This window comes from Hippoglossus stenolepis, chromosome 15, assembly GCF_022539355.2.
Source record: "Hippoglossus stenolepis isolate QCI-W04-F060 chromosome 15, HSTE1.2, whole genome shotgun sequence".
Lineage (NCBI taxonomy): Eukaryota > Metazoa > Chordata > Actinopteri > Pleuronectiformes > Pleuronectidae > Hippoglossus > Hippoglossus stenolepis.
This window is the reverse complement of record NC_061497.1, coordinates 13172603-13191287: the sequence shown is the minus strand read 5'-3', so window position 1 is coordinate 13191287 and position 18685 is coordinate 13172603. Positions and strand designations below refer to the sequence as shown.

General features: G+C 43.3%; 1 protein-coding gene across 1 annotated transcript; it reads right to left on the bottom strand.

Moving 5' to 3' along the window:
• Positions 1-513: 513 nt before the first annotated feature.
• On the bottom strand, positions 514-11091 carry paxbp1 (PAX3 and PAX7 binding protein 1). Its single transcript, XM_035178785.2, has 18 exons — positions 10634-11091; positions 10269-10391; positions 9715-9927; positions 8834-9055; positions 8632-8732; positions 8125-8354; positions 7632-7821; positions 6428-6551; positions 5719-5821; positions 5387-5502; positions 5087-5286; positions 4067-4214; positions 3831-3952; positions 3638-3714; positions 3471-3537; positions 2624-2770; positions 1431-1585; positions 514-1191 (listed from the first exon to the last, which is right to left on the bottom strand). The coding sequence occupies exons 1-18, from the start codon at positions 10944-10946 to the stop codon at positions 1071-1073; spliced, it is 2772 nt and encodes a 923-aa protein (XP_035034676.1). The 5' UTR covers positions 10947-11091; the 3' UTR covers positions 514-1070.
• Positions 11092-18685: the final 7594 nt, after the last annotated feature.

Here is an 18685-nt window from a genome sequence, read left to right as displayed (position 1 = left end):
AGAAGTCAGGACTGTGATTTCACCTTGGTGTGTGCGTGGTTTGATCATCAGACACGTAGGGAGATGATTAGAGATGTTTAAATAACATATCAGTAAAATAAATCCTTCAAATCAGTGATGCAGATCCTATTTCAGTCTGTAGAGAAGATATTTAAAATCCTAATTCATAAATTGAAGTTCACTAGAAATGCACTCAGACTGTATACCCAACAGTCCCCTGATGAAACCACATTTAAAATATCAAGCTTTTTGCATCAAGATTCCATGAATTATTCTCCTAGAAATCTCTGAAAATGTTGAAAAACTCCCCATCTCTCTACCTGGATCCAGAACAATATTTAACGGGTTCTTTCCTGAATCCTTCCAGCAAGTTTCTTGGAAATCCGCATGTAGGTTTTGCGTAATCTTGCCAACAACCTCCCTGGCGGAGGTAGTAATAGTGGACTTCAGTCCCTTGACTGAAGTCCACTATTACTACCTAACCCCAGTTGTCACCAGAAAACTCCACATCAATCTCTCAAATGAATATTTTATTCACAGGCAAACAGAATACTAAAACATAAAGTCTTACAAATGTAATCACAAAGCTTTCAGCTGTGGCAGGGTCATGGGGACAGTCTGTTGGTTGCAGGGGCTAGCTGTAAGATGAAGTGGGGATCGAAGAGCAATCATCTAGAGACAAGCTGACACTCCTGTGTGCAGGTTCTACCACCTACAAACTTCTTTTGGCAAATACGGAAAAGTATGTGAGGGAAGGTGGTTTTTACACACATATCCAAGATGAATATAGTGACGCATGATTCTATTGTACAGTAATTCATATCATCAAATGTTGACTCCTAATAAATTATGCATTTAAAACACTGCTGCTGTTTCGTGCTGACAACACAAGGCCTGGTTTCAGCATCCGTCCCGGGCCGATAGGTGTGCCAGGACACCTCTCTGTACATTATTCACAATATTTACAAGTACTTTCACTCAAGTCTCTCACACACGTTGTTTTGATCTCTTGGCATTAGATGTGCTGAAAATACCAGGAGACAAATGAGCGGTTGCTGTTCAGACGTCTTCTATGACATGGTCTCGAGAAATGGTTTGATGTCTTTGATGCCATGCTCTGCTGCCACAGCGACGATGTGGTCCAGGGCGTTCATTCGGGCCAACATCTTCACGACCTCTCGGACTTGATCCCTGTTTGCAGACGGGAGTTTGATTAGAATAAGTGTGCGCACATATCCAAAGAATTACAACACTACTTTAAGATACTGATCTAAAGAGTCAATTTAAATAAATTGTTATTACGGAATATTTTTCATCCTACTTCATGCACTTAAAATAGCATTGTTATTCCAGCACATGGAGCTATAATAGAGTCCTACATCCCCGAACTGACAAACACTGTATAAACAGAACCTAGCAGAGAGTCTTACTTGGCAGAGCGCCGCTCCACATCAGACAAGCCAACAGTGCCGCGGTGCAGTGTGCTTGCCAGGTGGGTGAGGTAACGACAGAACGGCTCCAATTGAGGCAAAGTCTGCTGGCCTTTCAGCACAGAGAACCAATGCACGGGCAGACACTCCACCACCTGAGAAAGGTACAAGGAAGAGTTAGATGGAAACTATGTGGCCCCTGTTTAGCGAGTCATAGATCTGAGCAGCAGAGCAGGTGCGTTTGTCAGCTGCTGGCTGTAAAAAAAAGAAAAGAAGGTACAGACGTGAAGACCAGCCACTCTCGTTGACCTGGGCTGAGAGAAGGTTAATATAGAAGACAAACTCCTCTCAAACTGTCAGATCCAGGAGAGGAATTGGTCTCCATTGCTCAAGTGGCTAAACAAATGTCTATATTTAGACATTGTTAAAGAAAATGGCCCTATTGCAATCTGCATCAGTTTCAAACTATAATAAAACAAGTTGCCATCAATATTCACTCTGCAGGTTTGGGACCGAGTTAAGGGAGGGGAATTGTTTAACTGGCTAAACAGGAAATCATATCGTAATTTACTAGTACAACGTTCTGCACTTGACCCTGGAGTCAAATCATCTGAGAAAGGAGATCCTTCTGTTGAGTTGCACGTCTCCTGTGAGCCTGCTCGTTATAATGCCGGCGTCTTATCACTGAACTAGATGTATGGAATTCATATTGTTGGAAATATGTAAATGTGAGGTGTAGACAGGACCATGGAGGTGTCACGACCATATGGTCAGTTACACAAGAAAAGAAGTCCTGCAGTAGGTCATGTTTTATGATGAGGACGGTATGTAACAGGATATAGAGTTGAAAGTCACCCCATCCCATTCTATTGACTGAAATATGACAAACTGACTTCATTCATACACAAATACATGAAGATTGTCAATGTAACCTTGTATATGTTGACCTTTTCAAAGTGTGTGGAAACAAGCAGCAGTAACTAATTTCCCCTTAATATCTATGAAATCAATGTATTTATTATGTAAAACAAAACAAACAAACCCTTCTTAGATCGTTCACCCCTTCATTTAAAAATAAGTTTCTCACTGACAGAAAAACTTCAAAACAAATCTTGTATGCACATCTACATTCACCACTCAGTATGTTTAAATATGAATCATGAAATGGTAAGAAAACGGCATGCATCTCCCACCTTCTGGCACTTCTCAACATTGTCTTCCACTGTTTCTGTGGTCTGCAGTGCAGAGAGGATGTATCTGTTGACTGTGCTATCCAACGCCAGGTCCTTCAGGCAGGAAGTGGATAAGATGCCTTCCCACTGCAGCATGTTTCCCAGCAGCTGCACAAAGTGGGAGCAAGAGCATCACAGCACAAAACGTTATTATCAAAGTAGTTTGTTTGGTGTAAATGTTGCAATCAGTGCTTACTATGCAAATCAAGGACCTGCACGCAGTAAGATGAAAGCAGTTTTTAGACGTGAACTCCCGAAAAATGTCAGATAAATTGGGTCCAGACATTTTCAAGAGTTTGCCTTTCACATATGAAGAATGCAGTAGGAGATTGTTCGGGTCAGACACGTTCACAACAACAGGAACATATCTGGGACATGCAGCAGGAAATAAATATAAAATCATCAAAAGCTCTCATTCTCTTTCCTATCTGAAATCTTTGTTGGCATCTTCTACAGGTATGGCACCTTTTTCCCCCACTTCTGTGTCTGTCAGTTCTAGAAACCTCATTGACACAATCACTCGCTCTGCTGTGTACTATGACATATTCTCACATGGGCTCACTCCAGACATTTTACACTTTACTAAGGGGATGGCTGCAAAAGTTCCGGATAATGTCGGCAGCAACCGACTCAGACATTTGCGATCTAACATGAAGCCACTCGGGAAAGTTTTGGCAAAATATCTGGACTTCAGTATGTGTGCCTGAAACCTGGTCATCTCAATATTCCACCCTGTGAACTATCTTAAGTCTCCTCTTTAAATCAGTCAGATGAGATTCAGAGGAGAACAGCAAGTGTGTCCACATACCTTCACACAGGACCAAAACTGCCTGTGGTAGAATAAGTAGGGACCAGAATTCTTGTTCTCCAACACACTGAAAAGAAGCAAAAACACACTCAGTCAGTAATCAAATGCAACACACACGAAGAAAACACATCTGGACAACATGCAATATGAACAATTGTGTAACACACTTTTTGGGATAGAGTGGAAGGAAGACATCTTCATCCAGACTCCGCCTCGTCCTTAAGGCAATAGATTTCAAAAGTTCCTGATGGAAAGAAGAAACCAGGATGACAATTTCTCTAACCCAGGAGCCAAAGTAGTCAAATACTTTACAGATGAAGTACATCATGTGTATGTACGCAGTGAGAGAGTGGACAGTACCTCAGTGTATCGATTGTCCCCATGCAGCACAGTGGGGTAACCTTTCATGAGTCGGTGAATGAAGCCCACCAGCCTGGCTGTTTGACTGCTGGATAGCGGGTCCCACACTTGCTCTGTCAACACTGACACACAAACCAAAACCCAAACATCAACACTTAGGACTTTGTTTACTGGCCTGCACTTTTAGGCCAAGGTACTTTTTCACAGGATACTACAGTAGGTGCTGCTTCCCCTACCTGTCAGTTTGGAGAGGATGACCTTCTCCACGATAGCGGGCAGCAAACTGGCGTCTCCATCTCCTTTCTGCAGCGTGCCGTGCTCCTCAAAGCCATAAAACAATAGCGACTCAAACCAGAGCATGTACTCGAAGTTTGCACACTGTGCCTGCAAGAAAGACAAAACACAAAATATATTTCAGAACTTCAAACAACCATTTCACAGAAGGAAAATGTTACGTTGAGTACAAACATATTTGGGCTTGCTGTGTGCCAACATGAAGGAGGCATACAGTTTCACTGCCTCCTCGGTGGAACAGACTACAACCTGATACACAATGTGCAAGTGAAGGTGCGGTCTAATCTGCATTACTGTTTAGAGACCACAGACTGGAACCTGGTCTTTGAGACCACTCAGAGTATTTAGAGTTTTGTTGTTCCCTGCAAAAAAGGTCCAGTGTTTTTGTAACAATATGAGAAAGAAGGTCCAGGACAGATATGGGGAGAAGCTAGAAGGCATGTAGGAGTGGGATGGGCCTCTGGCTCTGCACATAAAAAATAATCTGGTCCGGTTGCGAAGGAAGCAGGAGTGTGCAAATAAGCTAAACCCCTTTCTCAACATGTTGGACAACCCCCCAAACACACACGCACGCGCACACGCACACGCAGCTGCTGCTGCCCCTCTCAGCGATTTCTGTTAGCACTGCCTGGCTGCCAGCCAAACAGCTGACTACTAAATTCAGCTGGCTGCTTTGTTTTGTTGATTTTTGATTATAATAATAAAGTATTAATTAACAAACAGCAATTGGCTATGTGGACTTATGTTATGACCACTATCCTCTGCTTCAAAACTGTGCAAGCAGCTTTTTAATTCAGCTGCGAGGATCACGTGTTTTTGGTTACAGCACATCGACGTTGGCCCTTTTCCCCAAAAATTCTTTGGACATCTTCATGTTTGTTTTCTTTTTGTTTTTTTAATTCGTCTTTCTGCTGCTGCTACATTTCTAACCTGGAGATCAATGAAGTGTTATCTCATCTTACCTCGAGTGGGCTCCATGTTATCAGCTGCAAGCGGACTAACGGGTTGAAGAGCTTGGGCAGACAGAGGCCAATGTAAGCATCCCTGTAGCAGTCTGCGTATTCCCGCCTCCACACTTCAAAATGCGATTTGATGCAGTCAAGAGAATGAAAATCGTCCACCACGTCCTCAAATACTTTCTTACATTCCCTGCTGATACGATCTGGGTGAGACAAATGGCCTTAATTAGTGATAACCAACAGAATGTCTGATGTCACTATCAATGGTTGATTCTGTGTTTTTGCAGCAATTTCGTGACCAACCTTTCTCCATGCTGAAGCCGGTGATGTCGGTAGACGTCTCCTCATCATCAGACGATAAGCCCTCATTGTGTTCGGCCCTCTTTCCGTTCTGCTCTCGAGCTTGTCGCCGTCGAGTTCTGCACTCACCCACAAGCACAAAGGAAGACTATTAAAACCAAGGCCGGACTGTTTTGCATTGAATTACCGGTGACCAGGCAAACCAAGCAATAATCAAGGCTGACTTTTTAATAAATAAAGAACAGAGTGCTATCGTCAGATATGAGTTTTTGGCATTTCCTAGTCTGAAACATGGAATCTTGGAGAGATCTTCCGAGTGCAAATGAGCCTCGTACCGTCGAGCTTCTCTTTCTGCTATCCTCCTCTGACGACTGTGCTCTTGGTATGCTGCGCGGTCACGACCAAATGAGTCTAAATTAGGCGCCATGACAGCTTTATCTGCAAGAGACAGGAACAATTTTAGAACCAGTTATGAAAAGCAGAGACAACCCATAATCTAGTTTTAGTATGGACACTCAATATTAAGATATTCTGAGATCAGAAAGGCACGAGGACTGTTTTAAACCTTATTACACAAGTTCAAACATTGCTCTAAATGTACCACCAGCAATACAGAATCATATTTGTTACAAATAATTTGGATATCATTCATGTTCTAGTCACTTACCTGTCTGCAACCTCCTACATGTTACAGTGAAAGTGACAGATGATAAGTCACTAACGTTTTTCTCATCATTACTTAGTGACTGAGTGCTTGCGCTGAGTTACAGGCACCCAGCTGACTGTGAGACTCAGCCACTTAACAGAAGCCAAAGCAGCTCCTCGAGTAAAACATCTCTATTGCAAGTGCAAGCTCACTCACTCAAAACCACATGTCAATCAACCTCAAGCACACTAATGAGGGAAACATAACGTGGGGTGGTGGGAAACAAGAATGTGAATAACGCACACATACACACACACACACTCACACACACACACTCACATACAGAGAACTAACGAGGCCGTTCAAATAAATCATAAAAACCTTCAAGATGGACTGACTTGAAAGGCTTGCAAACTCCGACGATTCATCTTTAATATCATCCTGTCTTCTCTGGACAAGTCGTAAGGCCCGTTGCCTTAGTAACTGGTGCATGGCAGCCTCCAGCTCCAGGACAGCAGGCACCTGAAAGATATATTGCCTTCTGTGACCACTGATCCAAACAAAAGCGGGACTCCGAGTCATGGGGATGGCTTGCTGGAGCATGATGGGCAATAAAATACTGGAAGCTAAATATTGTAAGTGTCGGGTGAAAACTGGGATTCTATAAAATATCCTTTTCCACGAAGTAAAAACACTTTGGACTTTTAATCAGCCAAACCCAATTAAAGGCCTAGTTAGATACCTTGGGAAATGAATGCGTTAGAACCACTAAATTTGTGTTAGAAGGTTTCTACCCAACACTGACAACATAGAGTTCCAGTCATTTTACGCTGTAATAATGGACTCCATACTAAGTCATGCTGATAATGGATGGTTAGTGTCCCGTTTCCGTCACATTGTTCTGTGCACTCAGTGTCACCTGACAGAATTAAAACAGACATTAGTGAGGTTGCGTAAAAAATATTGTCAGCTGTCAGGCCATTCCATCTAGTTCCACCTCTGCTGCTGCAGGATCAAGGTTTAGTTATTGTCCCATGCATTTAGTGAGCAGCTACAGGAGTAGAGAACATAGTTTGAGCTAGAGGCGTTATTGTTTTTCATGTTTTACCAAATTGGACTCTACCTCTTTAAACAGATCCAACACAGGTTACAGATCCTGTGTGTATATTTAGCTACACCACTGTGCTGGGTCGTCCTAAAGCACCAACTCATCTTATAACTTTGTTTACTCACTGTATGAGTAACAATGAAAATAAAGGAATTCTGTTCAAGACATTGAAAACATTAAACAGCCTGAGTTTTTTTCTACAGAAAAATAATTAATAAAAGTCTGTTACTGAGATAACAGATCAAAGTTATATTTCGGACTAAAATGAGCTGTTGTGAATTAACTGGAAAATACAGAGTGCTCCAAACAACCAATCTGTAGTCACACTAGTTTTTCAGTACTGCTACGAAAAATAACTATGGCTTTTTATGATTCTTCATTAATTCTCCGCAATAGTTTGTATTTCATTCCATCTCTTTAAAATCCACATCAAGTGGTCAGAGATCACACAGACACAAAACAGCTAATCGGGCAGCAGACAAATTCTCCCTTACCTTTTCATTGAAACACTCAAGCAAGTCTCCAACATACCCTCGCATCTCTTGCAAGAATTTATATTGCTCTGCATTATCATTGGACGAGCCCTCCAGCTGCTGTATGGCGCTCTCAGAGGCAGCTAGGTCTTCCTCGATCTGTTTGTAGCGCTTGGAGTTTGCATTGTGGCCTGCGTGCATTTGGCCAAGTCTACAGACACATAACATACGGGGAAGACAGTAAGAAAGGATGACTTAGACCAGACTGATGACACACAGAGCTAATCTAGTTTGAAAGGCTGACTGTTTGCAGAGTGCACCCATCAAATACACAAATCATAATAACAAATTATCAGGCGACAATGTGTTAGAATGATGTTGGCTGAACCGGAGTCCCTGACCCTTAGATCTGTGGACTGCTCTGCTGGGTTTTCAGGACCACAGCACAAAGAGTTGGCAGCAGCTGAGCTGACAACTCATATTAGATGTTGCAGCAGTCTTCCACTGAACCTACCTATCCTGCAGGCGTTTCTTTACCAGATCAATGGTTACTGGGGTTAGATCACTAATAGGAGCCACGTAGTGAACAGAGCCGTTGTCTGCTCGCCCAGTTGGCTTGCCAGTCTGTGGGGCCACAGTGCTGTAGGTGAAAGGTATGCTGTAGTGGGAGCCATAGGGCTGGCTCTCATAGCTGTTCTGGTAGTAGACTGTGTTGTCCTCTGGCTGGCTGCTCTGGATCTGGACCTAGAAACAAGGCAAATAAACAAACATTTTACCACTACAACTCACAGACATGCTGCTTCTAATAACAATTCATTAGGGTTGCAACTAAAAGTTATTTACACCATTTATCTATTAAATGGTGGGACTGAATGTGACATCTTCAAATCTCTTCAAACGTCAGACATTAATGCTTGACAAATAATTAGTTTAGCAGTTGTCAAAATTGCTCATGATTCATTGTCAGTCTTACAGAAAGGCAAAATGTTTTACAGCTGTTAACAGATGAAGTAAAGCTTACCTGGGGTATACTGATTCCTTTTCTAATCTGCTCCTGCTCCCAGCGGCTCACCTCCTCATCCTGACCTGTATCCAGTGCCTCATCATCACTTCCCTCGATACCTGAATGTGGAAAGGCGTGGTTCATGTCTTAGGAACAAACTGATTTAAAACAGTACTGTACAAATGAATGGCTGGTTGGCACACTGTAGCTATAACAGTACCTATCTCCTCTGCAATCTTTTGTCTCTGGCTTTTGTTCTTGACTCCGCTGAAGCGGATCCTCTTCTCCTCCTCTTCTTCGTCGTCACTGGCATCTTGGTCTTCTCGTTGCAGACGTTTCTTGGGGGTCTCTGTGTCTACCAATGGAGGTTCACCCCCCAGTTCTCTAGCCATTTGTCGCCGCTTTCTGGCGGCATGGATGAATGCTGCATCAGGGATCTCACCTAAAATAAAATAAAAATTGGACTTGATCCTGACGTTCTTTTGAGGGGGGGTCAAGGACTGGTGCAAAATTCTGTTAACAGGCCCTTCAACTGTGAGTCATGCAAATCACGTTCTATTCCTAAAGCCACACCTGTCCCCCCAGTGCTCCCACTGTTCTCCCTCCATCTCTCCGGCAAAGAAAAAGTAAAACTATGCAGAACAGAATGAGTTAAAAAGAAACAATACTACTTGAATAGAATATTTTCTATTTTCTTAAGATAAGAGAATATAAATGCAAAATTGTCAGAAAAAATAAAGCGTAGAAAATCTTATTATCTCAATAAACTTTGGCTCGACTGCCTGGTGATTATTGCTGAATGATGATCCAGCATCGGCTCTACTGACAACTTAAGCAAAGCATCTGGCTCCCCAGATTTTCAAACATAAAATATTATTTACACTGGCACTTGGCTGAATTGCCCAGATAAACACTATCATTGTCTTTTTTTGGTTCAGCTTCCTTCCCTTTCTGAAGTTATAAACATTACACCGTCTTTGACACACCCATCTTTTTCGTGTGAAAAATGTGGTGGAGGCTGATAAAGAAGCACAGACACACCCTAAGCCTACAAAAATGTGCTAGTGATTATAGTCAAAACACTGAACAAGCATGTGATACCTGGTTTTAGGCTGCCGAGGGAGGAAAGCGTGTTGAAAGATGATCCGGTGTTGTTGCTCTTGGCCACTTGACTATGTGTCTGGCCGCCTTGACTCTTCGCCTCTTCCTCATGCTCTTCTGTACTGTCCACCTCCATCTCTTCCTCCCCATGCTCACTACCTGCAGCACTTGTGACTTCTTCTTTGATGGTCGTAGAAAGCTGATGTGTTGCATCTAGGAAAACAGGATACACAAAAAACATGAGTCAAGAGGTATATAGATCCGCATATAAAAAAGGCATTCAATATTTCGGATATACAATCTTTTCTTAAGCTCAGAATGTAGAATTTAGTGACATCTAGTGGTGAAGTTTTATGTTGTAGCTGAATAACCCTCACCCTCCTCTTCCAAACATGAAAGAGAACCTGTGGGAGCCTTCAGTTGTCATAAAAACTAAAAACTTCTACAACAGGTTGCAGCTGGATGTTGAGCTGGGCACGTTAAGGCTTTCTCATTTGTCAGTAATGTGCCAGCAGACTTGACAGGAGACATGAACAGTGTGCTCCTACTCCCACCTGATTTGTTTTCCTGCCTGACACATCCAGATCTCTCCAAATCCTCCTTGTATTCTTTCTTCAGCTGTTTGGCGATCTTCTTGCTGTGGTAGGATTTCTTCACCCTGAACACCTCGGATCCATCTGTTTACAAACAAGACAGTGTGCGTGAGTGCAGTTCATCATGCAACACAACCCGGGCTTAGGTTGCTAGTCATGTGGTTGAATCCAAAGAAAAGTACGGATCTGTGGCAGTTAATGCAAATATTAATACGATTTCCGTATCAGCAGAAACAACGGGTGCATACGGAGCCCGGTTAGGACAACACGTTTTCTCCAGCTAAGATCACCTAGCTAGCTGACTTAGCATTGCTTTAGCACGTTACCTTCGTCATCGTGGAAACTCAGCAAACTGGCCTTGGTCGGTGTTGGCACCACAGCTACGACTTCTTTGACTTTCTTCTCCCTCTTGACAGCTCTCACGCTGTTGAGGTTTGACAGGAAGCCGTTGCTGTGGTAGCCGTCGGCGCTGCTGGGGGCTGCGGCGAAGCTGCTGCTGGAAATCTCCATGAACGGGATTTCCTCCACAACAGGCCCGAACGATGTGGGCGCTAGCGGGGGCTGCTGGCCCTCCTCCTGCTCGTCCTCGTCGGACTCATTCCTCCGACGGAAATTCGCTCGTTTCGCCTTTTTAAACATCGTGCTCCCCCCGTTAAACGCAACAGCACATGCTCGATCGCCGGACACCTTAAAAACTATAGTTGGAGCCAAAAGAAACCATCCACACACTGACCGGCGGCCATTTTCCTTTAGACGCTAATTTTCTTCTTCTTCTCTTTGTTTACTGGCGGGTCGCAAACAACTTAAGGTGCATACCGCCACCTACTGGACAAGAGTGTGCAACATCATGTAAAATGAGGCTGTTTGCAGGTTTAGATTAGATCAGTGATTCTCAAACTGTGGGGCGCGCGACCGGGAGGGGGAAATGTGAGGCGGAACTAATGTTATAGCCGAACTAATGTTTTGACGTCCGCATCTCTTTAACGGCAGCTCTTCAGCCCCTCTGCAGTGGCTCCCTGTACACAGTGAGATCAGAGCTCGTTCACGTGAAGCAGCCGGTCAGTGACAAACAAGAGACAGTGTTGAAAAACCAAGTTGAAAAGAAAGTACGATGAAGCCGATCTTGCTCTTGGGTTCACAGTGAATGAAGGAGGACATGAGGAGAGACCAGTGTGTCTTTTATGTCTGGAAACTCTATGAGACCCAACAAATTAAGAAGACACTTAGAAACATTACACCCCAGTCACATGCATGTGTTCTTTTTGGTTGAGCTTTATCATCTTTGTAACAAAGTGATTATAATTGAATTTATTTTTTCTCTATTTTTTAAAAAGTACAGACTGATGGAGGAATGTAACCAAGAGTACTTCAATTAAGTTGAATTTAAGCAAAGTTGTTGCACTATTTTTTGAAAAAAGCGGAAAAATCAGAAATTCCTGAAAGTAATGTGAATTTAATATTCATGTGTATGTTATGTAAATACACATGTTAAACTTGGCCCATTTCGTCATCATTTTGTTGGGGCAGGGGAGCGGGTGGGGCATGAAAAATGTGAGCCACTATGTGAGCATCACAAAGGAAATGGTGAAAATCTAAACACCCTGACGAGCTGCTCACTTATCAATCTCTTCTCTGCTCTTTCTCTGTCTCCAGTTCTGCAGCCAAAAGCTCTTTTTTACCAAACCAGAATTCAATCTTCATTTTGGAACCCCAAAAAACTCTTCTCCATCTTTTCAAACCTCCTTGACCTTTTTGAGAGACGTTAAGTCTACGTGTTCTCTTGTGTGTGTCGGTACGTTGTGTGTCCTCTGCTGTGTGGTATTTCTTCTCTGATTTGACAACGTCAAAGAAGCTGCGCGCTTGAGAATGGCGCAGCGCAGCGCCGTTCTCAAGCGCGCAGCGCGCAGCATTTCTCCGCGCCGGTCAGCCCGCGATTCTGCTTTCACCGCTTGTTGTTGTATGTAACCCGTTCAATGTAGGGGTTCGGGGGTAAATGATGATGGTCTTCATAGCCCCCCCCCACCCCACCCCTCTCTTTCTCTCTCTGTCTTTCTGCTTGTAGTGGAGGGGCAGATGGGGAAATTGAAACTCCAGGACAACAGAAGGGAAATCCAAAGTATGGGATGGCTTCCGCGTCCGGTGTAAACCCGGCGTCACCAGGCTCAGTGGTTTTTTGTTACAGATTAGAAGTGTATACTTAGTTTTTGCCAGATTTGTTTGTATTTAAGAAAAGATTCTTAAATACATATAAATGACAGTTTAAATTTTTTATTTTGATAAATTCCTAATTATACAAATCAAGTAATAAAAAAAATCGTTAGATTAATCAATAAAAAAATAATAATCGATAGCTGCAGCCCTACATATGACTGCATTGAAATGTGCTGACGACACCACAGTCATTGGACTTATCACCGGTGGCGTGGAAACAGCTTCTAGACGTGAGGTGGCAGGTCTGGTGACATGGTGTGAAGAGAACAATCTCACCCTCAACACGGACAAGACCAAGGAAATGATGGTGGACGTGAGAAAGGAGAGGAGAACTCATTGGCCACTGCTCATCCGTGGGCTCGAGGTGGAGAGGGTGAGCAGCTTCAAATTCCTGTGCGTCTACATCAGTGATGACCTCACCTGGACACCAAACACCACCCAGCTGGTCAAGAGAGCACGACAGCGGCTGAACCTCCTGAGGAGGCTGAGGAAATTCGGCATGTCCCCAAAGATCCTCCCTGTCTGCAGGACATCTACCACCACAGAGTCCACAGAAGAGCCTGCTCCATCGTGAGGACTCCACCCAACAGGGGCTGTTCACACCTCTGTCTCACCTCTGCCTCTGGTAGAAGCTACAGAATGTGAAGTGCACGACGTCCAGCGTGAGGAACAGCTTTTACATATGACAAATAAAACACTGAACTTTGATTACCTGAACATTAATAATCTAAATAATCTCATCATTCTCCTTATCTGATGGCACAAAGGAAACAGTGGATTCCTTTGATAATAAAACATGATCATTGTTAGGTGAATGTATCACATTTGATTTGTATTGTCTCATATTCACAAATCACAGTTTGTCTCAAAGATCTTAACAAGGTGCAACATCTTCTGTTCTTAATCCTGTTCAGACTTTGAGAAGTGAAAGTGACGGGAGAGAGTCGTGATGGCCACGCCTCCTTCACTGAGCCTCACTTGACCACTTGATGGAAAATCATGAGTCATGTTGAAGTGTCTACATCTTCACTTCTTACAATCACTTTTACTGTAAAAAGATTTTTATTGTTGTCAGTGTAAGTCGTCGTCGTCACTGGAGGAACGTGAACTCTGTGGCTCTGCTCCTCCAGTTTCCTGGTTGAGGCTTGTTTTGTGTAGGTATTGATCAGTAAAGGTGGTTTTTATTGATCCATGGATTTATGAGCTTGATGCTTGAGCTATTGATGGAAACATACTTTCACTTGTATGCCTCCGCTGTGGCGATAGTACGTTTGCTCGTCTGTCCGTCACGTTCTTGAAGGGAATTTCTTCAAATTTGGTACAAACATTTAGTTTGACTCAAGGATGACCTGATTAGATAATGGTGGTCAAAGGTGGAGGTCGCTGTGAGGAACACCTCCAGGGAATCAAACGTGAAACAAATGTTCACTTGGACTCATGGACGGATTACAATATGGGGACTAAAGTGTGTTTGACCTTGTGATTGGTTTTCAGGTGTTGCTGCTCTGTTGGTGTTTCAGCTGCCTCTGGTTTCCTCAGATCCAAACTGTAACGTCACACAACAGCCGGATGGTTCCTTCATGTACGAGCTGTCTCAGCCACATGCCTCCAGCTGTGACATCAGCTGGGAGGACGTTCATGTAAGTCCTGCACATCAGTGACAATCTGTGTGTGTTCCTTCACTCAGTTTGTTTGGAACACAGCTAAAAACAAAGCTGATTCAACAGTTCTGTAACTCTGTTGATTGGTCTATGTGTGTGTTTTTCAGAAAACCGTCATCGCCCTCAACTCTAGAAGAAATGAAACTCTGGTGCAGGCTCTGAACAACCAGTCCATCACCATGAAGATCTGCTCTGACTTCCTGCTCTACAGAAAAGAGTGTTCAGGGGTAAAGAACAGCTTTAATATTCAGAAACACATTCCCCAGATCCAGGACGGGTTGTAGGAGCAAGTCTCTCTCTTAGAAGACAATTAAAACTTTGTTAGAGCAGAACCAATGGTGACTGTTGTTGTGCCATAATGCATTAAACGTGATACCATAAAATGGTGTGCCTTTCGGCATTCAATAAATTTGGTTATCAAAATAAAATATTAAATATTCATATTTTATTATTAATATTAAATAATAACTTTAATTGATTAAAGTTACCTCGGGGCACCACCCTTCAAAGGAAGGGAAAAGATAGCCAATTTATTGATTAAGTCTCATAAAGGTTCTAACTACAAATTTGGAACTCTGATTAACATTTAAATTAATAACTATAACCAAAATTACCATATAGATAGTTAGCTAAGTTGAAGGATATGGAGTTCTTGACAGTGTAGAGGTTGGCAAAATTCACTTATGCAACATTAATGGAAAAACATTTGTGAAAGAAAAACATTTATTCTGAATATCACTCAGTATGGGGTCTTTACATCAGTCCTGCGACACGTGGATTTAGTGGGCGACCCGCTCTACCTCCTGAGCCACAGCCGCCCACTGTGCTCTGAAACATGTCCAGACATGTTCACACATGTTCTGCACTTCCTGCTCCTCGACGTTTGCTTTTGAAAAGGACTTGAGCTTCATCATTACTAATCAAAGACCGTTACACTGACACTGGGTTTACATGCAGACCTTTGTGCTCCGTCACGTCTCTTCTACATGAGACACCATTTTCTATAACTTTACACTTTCCCTTCTCTTCAGGTCCAGGTGACAACTGCCTGCTCAGGTGAGAAATACAGGAACAGTTTATATACAGTCTTATCTTTAACATATGAACTGATTTAATCAGATTTCTCTGTTTGACAGTGAACTGTACTCGTCTCTTGGAGCAGAGCCCAAAAAGAACAAGTGGTAAGTAGAGAGAGAGAGAGAGAGAGAGAGAGAGAGAGAGAGATTTAACAACTGCTACGGTTGTGAAACAACGACGTTATGAAACCACGGTTATGGTAGAACGACACCACATGTGATTGTGAGATAATGAAGAGCATAATTCACACCTTCATAAATATCAGCACTCTGAATGTCAGAATATTTTCATCGGGGTCATGAATTTCCACTTCTTTGTCAGATCCAAAACAAAATACTTTCTTCTGATCTCGTCTTCACCTCGTTTCAGTGAACCCCAACTTGATCTGCTTCACTGTCGACCGGTGTCTGGACCGTGTGAAGTTTGGACTCTGTCTCTCCGCTGTCGTCGCTGGCGTCGCTGGCGTCGCTGGCGTTTATAAACCGAGATATGTGAGAAAGGCAGAGACAGTTTCATATTCTGCTCCTAGTGAAATGGTCAAGATCGAACTTTAATCAATAATCATCTTATGACTGACACGTTTAAATTTAACAGATAAATGTTATCGACTTCAATAAGCTATTTGTAAGGATATTAAAAATGTTTAACATAAAAGAAAAATATCATTTCCTGCTTCACCTCATTTTATTTGACGTTTTGTGTCATTATTTTACGAGTTTTATCAAAGAGGAAGTGTCAACAACCTGTTGTCAAATACCCTTTAAGGGCTGTAATGGAAAATGTTATCATTATACCACACTAAATATTATCTCTGCTTATGCATACTATTTCTGCTTGTGAAACTGTTAAGATGACATTAGAGCCACAAATCTGACTGGGTTTGTCTCCCACCACCAAGAGCTCGAAGAGGCCTTCAACCACCTGTGTCTGGGTCTTATCTCCTGGGATGTTACCTACCACACCCACACACACGCACACACACACACACACACACACACACAATAAATAAATAAAAGAGCTTCACATTAAAGATGGACTTTTATTACATATTCAAGTATGGAAACACGAACAAATTATCACTCATATAATATTTAAAAAACAACCAAATCTCACAGTTTAAATAAGATTTAAAGCGGGGACATCACAAACTCTCCCATCTAAAAAAAGATGAAGTAAAAAGTCAGATTCACTAAGAAAAAAACCATCACATGTAAACTATCATTTTAACACTGAGAAGACAAAGATTGTTTTATTAACATCAGCTACAACAAACTGAATCTCTGAGCCCGTCGGACAGGGAATCAGCCTCTGGGAGCAGCAGCCAATCTGTTGGGGCTCCGGGTGTCGACAGCAGAGATCTGGGCCAAGACTCTGTCTTTGTCTCAACGTTCATTGTTTACAGTCGGACGAGTTTCTTTACTGGTTTCTAAGCTGGAAGCTTCTTGTCCCTCATCTACAGATTCTGTTCACATCCATCTGAAGCTCTCTCTCTCTGTCTCTCTCTGTCTGGAGTGTAGTGGAGAGTGGTGCTGAGAGCGGGTTGCGGTTAATGAGCGGTTTGTGCGATTTTGGTTTATTTGTAAATAATTCTGTTTATATATATAGTGTATTGTCGGTTATAGGGTTTGTGGTGTTGCGGTGTACACGGAGGAGGTGTTAGGTGGTGCGTGTGTGTGTGTGTGTTTGCAGTCGGCCGCGGGCCGGTGTGCTAAACGCCATGGACCTCACCAGGTTAACCCGGAAGCACGGCATTAAGATCGCTCCGGCCTTCCCGTGCTCGGTGGAGGAGTGTAGCCTGGCCGTGGGGAGGGTGGTGGGGCACAGCAGCGTGAAGTCCGCTGCTAGGATGAACAACGCGGTTGTCATTTTTCTAGACAGCGTAGAGAAGGCGAACACGGTGGTGGCGACAGGGATCGAAGTGAGCGATACGTTCGTATCGGTTCTGCCTCTCGCCACACCGGCGGTTAAAGTGACTCTGTCTAACGTCCCCCCGTTTATTAGAGACGAGACTTTGATAAGAGGACTGTCCAGACACGGAAAGATAGTGTCTCAACTAAAGAAAGTGTCCTCAGGATGCAGGTCCCCTCTGTTAAAACACGTAGTGTCCCACAGAAGGCATCTATTCATGATTCTGAACAACAGGACTGAGGACCTGAACCTGGTGTTTAAACTCAGAGTGGAAGAGTTTGACTACGTGATTTTTGTGACCTCAAATAACACGAAGTGCGTCAGTGGCGGGAAGGAAGGACACCAAGCTAAAGTATGTCCACAGAGAAATAAAACAGCTGACACTCAGGAACAACAGGAGGGGACAGGGGGGGGTCCAGCAGGAAGGTCAGGAGGGACAGGAGGGGACAAGTGGAGTCCAACAGGAGAGTCAGGTGAGTGAGGAGGGACAGGAGGTCACAGGGGGTGTCCAACAGGTAGATCAGGTGAGTGAGAAAGGACAGGAGGGGACAGGGGGAGTCCAACAGGTAGATCAGGTTGAAGGTCAACAGGAGACAGGTGAGTGAGAGCAGGAGGGGACAGGGGAGTCCAACAGGTAGATCAGGTAGGTGAGGAGGAACAGGAGGAGACAGGCGGGGTCCAACAGGGCCAAGTAAGTGATATTGACATGGAGAGAGATGAGGAGGTGCTTAAAGTTCCTCATCTGAAAAGAAAGACCAGGAGCAACAGTGGAAGCTCAAAGGCAAAGAAAGGAACAGTGAAGAAAGGAGGGAGAGGAGCAGCAGAGTCTGAGTCCAACATGGAGACCGACTCTGCTGACAGTGAATCCTCCGACTTCAGGACAGGAAGCCAAAAGAGCACAAGAAGCTACAGTGCGGGGAAGATAAAAGTGTTTCTCCAGAAAACAAAGAATATGAAAGGATTGAAAATAGAAGATTATTTCTCTGATAAAGAGCAGCTCTCAAACTCTGCCCGGCTGCACATGAGCAACAAAGGCAGAGGAGGCTTCACTGACCAGGAAATATATAGACTCAAAAAGATTGTTCAAAAAGTTAGGCAAGAGAAAAACAACGATGAAGATGATGAATAAAGTTTTACATCCTTTTAAACATTAGCTCTTTGAATATAAATGGAGCCAGAGATGCGGTGAAGAGGTCTCTGATGTTCCAGCAAATGAAACTTAAAAGAACTGAAGTGGTGTTTTTACAAGAAACACAGTGACTCTAAAAATGAGAATGACTGGAAAAGAGAGTGGGAGGGGCAGGTGGTCCTGAGCCACCTAAGCACAACCAGTGGGGGGGTGGGCATCATCTTCTCCAAGGGTTTCACACCAGAGTCTTTGGAAGTGGAGGAGGTGGTGGAGGGGAGACTACTGGTGGTGAGGGCAAAGGTTGAGCAGTTTTATTTGGTTTTTATGAATGTTTATGCTCCGGTCTTAGGACCCAACAGAGTCTGTTTTTTAAAGGTTTTAGACACAGTTTT